Raw genomic sequence first — 10,367 nt, 5'->3', positions numbered from 1 at the left:
CACCACCAGGTGCTGACCTCTAACCCCCCAGCGCCTCTTTGAACCCTCCCCACAGCCCCACTGCACAAATGTGCAAAGGAAGGATCAGAGAGGCAACGCAACCCACCTGAGGTCACACAGCTCATAAAAATAACCTTGACCTTTGTGGGGGCAGGACACGGATGAGGAGCTCCTGGTTTCAAACTAAATGTATCCTAGGCCTCGAATTCAAATTAGCAATTATTGTAGCTTCTCAGTCTGGCCACCTGCTGCGTGCCCGGCCCCATGTCTGGTGGCCTCACGCACGTGTGTGAAGTCAGGCGACCCCCAGGCTCCAACGCTCGTACCGGGTCGCTGAGGGGGGTGAGCAAGCGAGCTGTGAGCTGTACCGACCAGCGGTTTTCACTGAGGGGTGAGTCTGCCCACCCAGGGGCGTTTGGCTGCATCTGCAGAAATTTGTGGTCGGTGGAGCTGGGAGCTACTGGCCTCTGGTGGGCAGAGGCCAGGGAGGCTGCTCACGGCACAGTTCAGCCCACGGCCACGAGTGACACCACAGTGTGGACAAGCCACCAGAAAGGGTCGGCAGCCCGGAGCTTGCAGCCCTGGTCAGCCGTGAGCACCCCAGCCTGGAGGGGCCTGGGGAAAGCGTGTTGTGTGCACACGGCTGCCAGGGGCGAGCCCAGGTTTAGAGTCCTGCCGTCTAGACCCTGCTGAGGCTTCCGCTGGCCAAGCCTCAAGAGCTCCGCATGGGGCGCCTGGGTGGCTTAGTCGGTTAAGCGTCCGACTTTCGCTTAGGTCATGATCTCGCGGTTCATGGGTTCGAGCCCCGTGTCGGGCTCTGTGCTGACTGCCAGCTCAGAGCCTGGAGCCTGTTTCAGTCTGTGACTCCCTCTCTCTCTGATCCTCCCCTGCTCACGCTGTCTCTCTCTCTCTCCTAGGAATAAATTGAAAAAAAATTTAAAAAAATTAAAAAAAAAAAAGCTCCGCAGAAGACCCTCAGCCCAGTACCGCTCTAGCTCCTTATGCGGAGGGGAAATGGAGGCTCAGGGCAACTGAGGAACTTTCCCAGCCTGCCAGCGCCAGGCAAAGGCTGGGCAGGGATTGAAATGCGTGTCAGCTGGCCCCGGACAGCGGCCCTGACCACTGCACCATGTGGGCCTGGGGCCTGTGATCGCCCCTCCCCAGGCCCTGGCCGGGGTGGTGGACCCTCCACCCTGTGCTGGGGGGTTGGCCTGGGGTCTGGCCCCGCCGGGGGTGCCCTGGTGCCGGAGCTCAGCCCTGTTCTTCCCTTCCTTCCAGCAAAGAGCTGCACTCTCGGGCCAGCACTGCCTCCCTGGCCTCCTGGGCCGCTGCCCCAGACGAGCCTCAGCCTCTGCCAAGGTAACTGTGCCCAGCCGCCCCTGAGCCCGGACTGGTTCCAGAAGCCCTGTGGGGGCCGGAATTGGGGGGCCCGCAGGGGCGTGTACCCCGCCCACGTCTGTCCGGTGGGCTGCCCTCGGACACTCTGGGCCCAGCGTTCTCAGACACCCCCAGGCCTACATTCCTGGGCCAGGCCCGCAGCCCCAGCGGGGGAGGCCTGGGCACCAAGCGCCATCTCAGCCGGCCTGCTGCGCTCCCGGCGGCTGGATCGGCCTCCCGGGTGCCCCCTGGTCTTCCCACGGCCCAGGCTCTCTGTGTGCCCTCCCGCCCTTGCCCACAAAGCCTCTTCTCCCCCGGCACCCCCGGCGCAGCCCCTGGTCACGCATCTGGCCTGCACGTGGCATTGAGGGTCCTGGGGGTAGATGGCGGACCCAGGCTGGTGTGCCCCCCCTCCCTCCATGACCTGTGTCCCTGTCTGCAACTCGGGCCAGATCAGGAGCTTCTGGGGGGCCTCCCCGGCCCTGGGCCCAGCACATAGTAGGTGCTCCGGGCAAGATGCTGACTGACGGAATGAGTGACCTGTGGTTACGTTTGCCAGCGGGTCGCCATCTTCCTGGCCACCCAGTTTTGTTAACTGTCCTCCCTGCGCGGGGCTTGCTCACCTCTGTTTGCATGTTTGCAGAGCCCCTGCTGTGTGCCAGGCCCTGTCCTGGCCAAGCTTCTTTGCAGCTGCACCATCACTCAGGGAACCTCCTAGCTCCCCCCCTGCCCCCCCCATCTTGTGTGTACTTCCCACCCTACAGGGAAGTTATTGTGGGACGGAACATTCCCCAGTTGTTAACATCCTGCTACGACTTTCTGTTTATACTTACTTGTTAGGTATATTTGTATATTCTCTCACACACACACACACACACACACACACACACACACGTACATTTTTTTCTGTGCTATTGAGACATGATCCAAACATGTTTCTGGACACATCACAGCACTTTACTTATAAATACTCAGTGAGTGTTCCTATTACAAGTCTCTTTTCTTATATAACAAAGTGTAAGCATAGCACTCAGGAAATGTAACGTGATGTAGTAATACTATTATTAATATAGAGTCCATAATAAGATTTTCTAGTTGCCCCAATAATGTCCCTTCAAGCTGGGTTTTTTTCAATTTGTTTTTAATTCGTTTTAAATCTAGGACACTCTGCAGGATCACCCGGGGTACTTAGTTATTCTTTTTCAATTTCTTAATCTAGAACAGAGGTCTGCAGATCTTAAGAGCCAGATAGTAAATATTTTAGCCCTTAAACCCAGTATGGGCTCCGTTGCAATGCACAGCACTGAGAGTGTAACAAAAAAGCAGCCATGAACTGTATGTAAATAAGTGGGCGTGGCTGTGTTATAATAAAACTTTATTTACAAAATCAAGCGGTGAGCCAAGTTTGGCCCAAAGGGGACATCTGATTTAGAAATCCGTCTCCCGCCCAGTACCTATTTCCCCCCCAATATTTTTACTATTAAACTTTTCAGACACTGGAAACCTAAAACAATTTTATAGTGAATTGAGCCCCACATCGGGCTCTGCACCGAGCGTGAAGCCTGCTTAAGATTCTCTCTCCCTCTGCCCTCCACCCCTGCTTGCATGCAGGCGCTCGCTCTAAGAAAAAAATGTAAAAATACCCATTTCTCCACCCTGTTCCCAGAGGTTCTGTTTTGACCAGCTGTAGGTAGGAACCCAGAATCTATATCTGTGCCTAGTGCCCTAAGTGATTCTGTTACGTAGCCAGTCTGGAAGATAGCACATGATTTCATACACTTTGCACATCAACACGTTAATAAAATGTGTCATTATCCCGGTTTATCAGGTTAGAAAGCAGAGACTCAGGCGGTTAAGGAACTAGCCAGAGGTCATCCACCCCCTGTGACAGCCGTAGAGCCAGAATGGGCACCTGTCTGCAGGCCCTGCCTGTGTGTTGATCCCTGCGCTAGACTGCCCCCTGCTGTCCACGACAGTAACGCGACCAGAATTCTTGCCTGACGGCCCCGGGCTAGTAGCTGCCTTCAAGTCCGTGTTACAGCTTGAAGGGCTTGGAGAGGTTGTTGGCATGGGCACACCCACTAGCCTAACCCGAGGCTCGGGACCCTCATTTCATCAGACTTCACCCAGTCCAGGAAGCTGTGGGTGTCTCAGGCCAGAGCCTCCAGCCCGGAGCCCACATCGACGTGAGCGTCCCATCAGAAACCAATGACGCGGCCTCTCCCTGCGCTTCCTCCGACCCAGCTGCGCTACTCGGAGCAGGGGGCCCAGAGCGCGGGTTTCGTGGCGGTGGAAGAGCGTCATGTCCACGTGGGCACCCGGCTGGTGACGGCGAACGCCAGTCTCACCAGGATCATCAGGCTGGAGCAGACCTTCCCCCAGGTGCTTGGAGGGCAGCCAGGCTGGGGGCCTCCTGGGGCTCCCCCGAGGCTGGGGGGCTCCTGGGGCAGCGCTTCGAGAGAAGAGAAATTGTCATGGGCTGTGGAGTCAGCGAGAGTCGCCGGAATGGATTGTCAGCTGGTCCCTATATCTGTCCCTTCCTCCCTCCCTCCTTCCCTTGCACATTATTTATCGAGCCCTTTCTAGGGTCCAGGCCAGACACTACTCTAGAAGCAGAGGGTTTCGCCTGGAGTGGGATTGGCGGATCCTTCCTCTCACCCAGTGTACATCCAGTAGGGAGACGGACTCTCCCCCCAAGTGGCTAAATCAGTAAGAAAATATTCCAGATGGTGATACATACTGTAGAGAAAATAAAGTGGGGTGATAGCGGGGGAGCTCATTAGGTGGCCAGGAAACCCTCACAAAGAAGGTGACAGTTGAGCTAGCCCCAGCCGACAAGCAAGTGTTGGCCATTTGAAAATCTGGTGGAAAGGCCTTCCAGGCGGAGGGAATAACACACACAAAGGGCCTGGGGCAGGAATGAGTTGGGGTGTTTGAGGAATGGCCACGGGGCTGGAGCAGAGTGCGGGATTATGGATGTGGTAGGAGGTCGTGGGGAGCCGATCACGTGGGCTCGCGGCAAGCTGCAGGGAGGCGTTTGGATTTAGTTCTCTCTGAAATCGGAAGCTTTTTGAGGACGTGGCCCAAGTGATGAGGTCAGATGCTTCGGGCCGCTGCGTGGACCAGGGAGGGAGCCGCCGTCCGCAGGACGGGGAATAACGGGTGTCTTGCGTCAAGCGGGGCAGTGGGCTGTCTTTGCACCCCGTGCCTGCTCGCGAAGCATTTGAGGAGCGCCTCCCGCGTGCAGCGCACGGTCAGCCCTGGGCCCGCACACCCTGCTAGTGACCCACGGACGTCCCTTGTCTTTCTTCTTCTGGAAGCGCCTCTTCTTTTCTACCCCAAGCAGCAGCGGGGACCAGGCTGCCCGGTGACCCAGGGCCGTCCTTCTCTTCCAGCTCGGCGCCGTCCCCGGGGACCTGGCCCTGCAGACCTCGTAGGAGAGAGCCCGCGGGACCGCACCCTGCGCCGGATGGTTCTCTGGGACAAGCAGGTGGTGACCGTCAACGGGAGCCTCCAGGGGCCCTTCCCCAGACCCTCTGGGGACCTCGGCCTCCGGGGTGAGTGTCTGAGGGGCCCTGGCAGGGGCGGCTGGTCCACTCACTCCCCAAACCATCATTGAGTGTTTGCTGAGCCCAGGTGCTGTTCCGGGCAGTGGAGACCCACCTGGAAACAAGACGGCCCAGGTCCCTGCCCGCAGGGAGGAGGCCAGTGCGCAGGGCTGCGAAGATGAGGAAAAGCACAGCAGGGTGTTTCCAAGAGTGAGAAGGGTTGATTTGGGGGTGCAGGGCTCCCGTAGGTGGGGCAGCCTAGGGAGGCCTGCGTGAGGAGGGAACGTCCAAGCTGAGCCCTGAACGGAGAAAGAGCCGGCTGTGAAGATCTGAGGAGGGGCCTCATGGGGAAACGGCAAAGCAGGTGCAAAGGTCCTGAGGTGGGAATAAGCCTGGGCCGGCTGGAGCAACAGCAGCGAGGCCAGAGTGGCCCGAGTGCACTGAAGGGGAGCGAGGGGTGGAGACAGGTGGGAGGGCTGAGGGACCCCGGCCGTGCAGGGTCCCAGCCCCAAGCCTGGAGTTACAGTCCCCTGAGTGATGAGACAGGACGTATGAAAGGAGGGGCAGCCCTGAGCATTGCTGGGGGGCGGTTGGCGCGGGGGGGGGTAAGTGCTGTCCCACAGCAGCCCCACCGACGGCCCCTGGGTCCCCCGAGGTCCTCCAGGAAACAGCCCCCCTGGAAGGGGCTGTGGGGCCACACAGACCATCCGTTTACATAGAGCAGAGCCCGACCTGCCCGCCAGCCGAGCGGGAGACGGAGTGCAGACCCTGGTCCCGGGGGCACGGCCTGCTGGGTGGTCTGATGGCCCCCCCGGGTCACAGCCGCCCCACGTGTGCCCTGCCAGGCAGAAGAAATGCGTAGACCCTCAGTACGCCGAGGCAGCGTGCGTGTGTGCACACGAGGGTGCAGGGGTGCGTGCAGGGGTGAGCCGGGCAGCCTGAGGACCTGCTCTGTGGGTCGGAGAGGAAGCTCTGAGCTCGGGGCTCTGAGCGCAGGGCGCACGAATGTGGTCAGGGCTAAGCAGCTAGCGGCACCGTCTCCGAGCACAGCTCCCAGGAGCCCGTAGGGGAACAGGGGGCACCCTTCCAGAGAGTTCAGAGGTCCCCAAGGTGGCCAGCCCCTACCGCGGAGTCTCAGATGGCCCCTCCCATGGATCTCAGAAGGCGGGACCCACCCATGGTCTCACAAGCAGGGGTCAAGGGCTGCAAGAGGTCAGGACAGATAGACCCGGCGTAGAGGGTGAGGGAGGACCGTCTTGGGCAAGGAGGCTGCCCGGTGTGCAGCCGCAGCTATGGGGACGGCCCCGTGTCCCACCCCAGGATGGAATGACCGCAGGCTGGGTAACCCGGGAGTGTCAGGATGTGGGGTCGGAGGTGGACCAGGCAGCTTTTGCTGAGTGACAGCTGTCCCCCCACGCAGTGGCTTGCACCAGTAAGCATCAGGTTGGGGACGGGCCGCTGCTGACCTTGGCTGGGCTCTCCGACTCTTTGGGGGGCGGGCTGGCTGCCGTGGCGCGAGGGAGGGGCTCCCAGGGGGCCAGACGGAGCCGAGGCCTCTCAGAGCCTGGGCTGGGATGTGACAGCATCACCTTCCCCAAATCGTATTAATAAGTCGCAAGGTTCAAGGGCAGGGGGAACAGATTCCATCTCTCGATGCACGAGGGCAGAGTCTCGAGAGATTTGGGGCTCTCCCAGGGATGGCGAAGGGGTGGCTTGAGGGGCCTGGTGACCCAGTAAGGTGCAGCTTCTGAACGTTGTGTGGATTACCCGGGCACGTGGCCCTCCTGGCGGCAACCTTGCTCGAGGTGGTCGCCATGTCTGCTAAGGTCCCCTGGGCCCTCTCCGCCCTCCCCCCGCCGCACTCCTGCCCAGTGGAGCTCACGCACCTGCTGCGCCTCCCCGTGCCGCGACACTGCCGCCTCAGCCTGTCTTCCAAGCATTCACGACGTGCACGCCAGGACCGCCTGGCAATGGGCTGGGACAGCAAGGACCAGGTGGGTGTCCGGGCTGGACGGAGACCCTGGGAAGTCTACTCTGCCTGTAGCCCGAGCAGGGACTCGGGGCCCAGGCCTGCCCATGGTTGCAGGCCCCACGGGACTGTGGGGAAGGCACGGGGCAGGGAGTGGCCTCTGGGTTCCAGCACAGCCTGAGCAACACCAGGAACACCAGTGGGCAGCGCCTGGTGAAGGCTTATCATGTGCCGGTACGGCAGCCCCGCTTTCAGAGATGCCACTGAAGCTCAGAGAGGTACAGTGACTTGCCTGGAGTCACACAGCTCGTGGAAGGCAGGACTGCCGTTCTAACCCCTTGATGCCTGTGTCCTCATCACCATCCTCCGCTCCATCTCCATCCTACACTGTCTCTGCCTCCTCCTCCGCAAGCCTCAACTTTGTTCTCTGCAGAATGGGCTGAATCTCTCCGGGGCTCCCCCGCAGGCCTGGGAGTTTGGTGCTCAGAACCAGCTGCTCTCATGCTCTTGGACTTGGAGAAGGCGGTCTGTACGGGGTAGGGAGGGGAATGCCCTTCTGGGCAAGGCCTCCGGCTCAGCCTGTCCCCCTCCCCAGGTGCTGGTCTCCTCCTCCCTGCAGTTGGGGAAGGACAGGCTGGCCACCCGCCTGGCCCTGGCTCACCCCTTCAACCTCTCCTGGTCCTGCCTGGAGGCCAGTGGCCTTGCTGAGGGCAGGGGTAGCACACAGAGCCGCCAGGTGAGCGGGGAGCATCTGCGGTGCCTGCGGTGCCTGCGGTGAGGGTGTTAGGGGTTGGTGAGGTTGGTGAGCTGCAGGGCTGAGCCCCAGGCGCGGGGTGGGGGGGAGGGGGAGAAGGTTCTGCTTGTCTATCATTGTGATGGACTCCTCTAGAATCATGGATTCCAGAAATTTGGGACCCCAAGCGGTCCTTCGTTCATTCATTCCTTTGTCAGTACCTTATTAAGCACCTACTGCATATCAGGAAGTGAAGTGTGAGGTGCACAGTCATGCATTTTGAAGAGCTTACAAGCAGGTCTAAGTCATCATTTATACACCCCTTTGGTCAGAAACTTCAGGGGGTATGGGCAAGGGCAGATGGACTCCTCAACCCAATGGGTGGCCTTGGGCAGCTCGTGGACCCTCTCTGAGCCTCAGTTTTTTCAGCTGTGAAATGGAAGACTGTAGACCAGTGTGCGCAGACAGTAGACATTGTGTGCCAGGCCAAAGATGCTGTCTAAAATTCAAGCAAGTGACTGAGGAAAAAATTAAGAGTTGTCATAAGCACCGTGAAGAAAGCAGGGAGGTGCCTGAGATAGAGAGTAATTAGATGGAGTGGTCAGTGAGGGCCTCCTGGAGGAAGCGGCTTGTCAGCCGAGGACTCACAAGTGAGAGGGAGCCACCTTGTGGCAAGCTGGAGGAATAGCATTCTGGGAGGTTGAACGGGGGATCAGCACGTGCAAAGGCCCTGGGGTGGGAACAGGCTGAGGTGCTTTGGGAAGAGACAGAGGCAATTAGGCTGGGACAGAGTAGGTGACGGGACAGGTGGCAGGGAGGTTACAGCTGGGGACCCCTGCCAATACAAAACACTGCAGGCTAGGTGGCTTCTGTTGCTTAAAACAAGATTTTATTCCTCCCACTTCCAGAGGCCGGAAGTCCGAGATCAAGGCGCCAGCTTGGTCAGGATCTGGCGGGAGCTCTCTTCCGTGTCCTCATGTGCCAGGGGGGGAGCTCTCTGGAGCCTCTTGTTAAGGGAGCACTAATCCCACCGTGCGGCCCATCTCACGACCTCCCACCAGCCCTGCCTCCTGATGCCATCGCAGTGGGCATGGGGGCTTCAGTGGGAAGATCAGGGGAGCGGGGCGCACAGTGAGCCCGGAGCAGCCCCAGAGGCCGAGTGGGGGCGCTCCGATTTCCTTCTGGAAAGGACAAGTCTGGGTGTTGGGCATGAGGTGTCCTCCATGTAAATACTCGCACCCTCGGGGCGTGGCTTGGAGCGCGGGGCGTGGCTCGGGGCGTAGGGCGTGGCTTGGAGCATAGGGCGTGGCTCAGAGCGCGGGGCGTGGCTCGGGGCGTAGGGCGTGGCTTGGAGCATAGGGCGTGGCTCAGAGCGCGGGGCGTGGCTCGGGGCGTAGGGCGTGGCTTGGAGCATAGGGCGTGGCTCAGAGCGCGGGGCGTGGCTCGGGGCGTAGGGCGTGGCTTGGAGCATAGGGCGTGGCTCAGAGCGCGGGGCGTGGCTCGGGGCGTAGGGCGTGGCTTGGAGCATAGGGCGTGGCTCAGAGCGCGGGGCGTGGCTCGGGGCGTAGGGCGTGGCTTGGAGCATAGGGCGTGGCTCAGAGCGCGGGGCGTGGCTCGGGGCGTAGGGCGTGGCTTGGAGCATAGGGCGTGGCTCAGAGCGCGGGGCGTGGCTCGGGGCGTAGGGCGTGNGGGACTGCGTTTCCTAACTCGGGGTCCCTGTGCTGGCCCTGGGTCCCACACTCCATCTCCAGTCAGTTCCGGGACTCCTGGGGCCTGTGGGGCCTTAACACAGACCCTGGCCGCGTTCAGTGAGCGGCTCCATCAGTCCTGGGCCGGCCGCCGGGTGCGGCAGAACCTGACCGCCGAGGCGAGGCCAGGAAAGCCGGGTCCCAGGCAGGTAACCCCCAGGGCGGCCCCATGTGCTGTAGAAGGCGCCGGTCTCTGAAGCCACGCGGTCCTGGGTGCAAGTGCTAGCCATGCTGCGGGACCATGAGTAGCCCATGTCTGCACGGTGAGCCCTGGTGTGCTCGTCTGTGAAATGGGTGCAGTGATCCTTCCCTGACTGGGGCGTAGTGACAGCTCTGGTAGGTGAGGAAAGCAAGGCACCCAGCGTGAGGTGAGCCCTGGGAGCAGACGAGGGGAGGAGCTGGTGACCCCAGTGGGCTTTTGGGGGGACAGCGGAGGAGTTCAGGTTCCTGGAGGCGTCTGGGTCAGGGTCGTCTTGGCATCACTGTGCAGCTGAGGTGGGGACTGGGCTGTGGAGAAATGGGGACACCTAGCCCTGAAAGCCAACCTTGATCCTTGTGGGGTCTTGCCCCCGGGTTCTGGGACCCCCAGGCCCGGCTCCGTTGGCGCCTCCAGCAGACATCCTGCCCAGAGTACGAGTGTCTGCTGTGGCCGGCCCGGGCGCTAAGGGTGACTTCCGCACCCGCTCCCCCGTGAGGTCTCCCGTCTGCAGCTGGCCGTGGCCGTTCCCTCCTCTCACGGATGAGCCCCTGCCTCACGTGCCCTCTCGTCGCAGAGACACCGGCCGTCCCAGCCCGACAGGATGCTCGCAGAGGCCAGGCTAGAGCGCATCCTCCCTGCCCCCCGCCCCACCCAGAGCTTCCGGGGGGAGCTGGAGACCGCCACCCGCACCGGCTGCACCGTTCCCTGCGCCTGGGGCTCTGTGGCCTGCCCAGGGTGAGTCTGGCCCAGGGAAGGGGCCCAGGGGCCCGTGGAGGGGGGTGAGCAGAGATGA

General features: G+C 61.1%; 1 protein-coding gene across 1 annotated transcript in view; it reads left to right on the top strand.

The window, feature by feature from the left end:
* Positions 1–10,367, top strand: part of LOC144239185 (uncharacterized) — a 95,716-nt gene that overhangs the window by 76,384 nt on the left and 8,965 nt on the right. The window contains 10 exon segments of the mRNA XM_077773188.1: positions 410–470; positions 1,279–1,359; positions 3,622–3,759; positions 4,773–4,827; positions 4,830–4,934; positions 6,798–6,919; positions 7,490–7,668; positions 9,383–9,494; positions 10,149–10,251; positions 10,254–10,309. Coding sequence (XP_077629314.1) covers positions 410–470; positions 1,279–1,359; positions 3,622–3,759; positions 4,773–4,827; positions 4,830–4,934; positions 6,798–6,919; positions 7,490–7,668; positions 9,383–9,494; positions 10,149–10,251; positions 10,254–10,309 — 1,012 coding nt within the window.

Source organism: Crocuta crocuta, unplaced genomic scaffold (genome assembly GCF_008692635.1).
Source record: "Crocuta crocuta isolate KB4526 unplaced genomic scaffold, BGI_CrCroc_1.0 scaffold16, whole genome shotgun sequence".
Lineage (NCBI taxonomy): Eukaryota > Metazoa > Chordata > Mammalia > Carnivora > Hyaenidae > Crocuta > Crocuta crocuta.
Note: the sequence above shows the minus strand (reverse complement) of the source record. Positions and strands in the feature narration are given on the sequence as shown.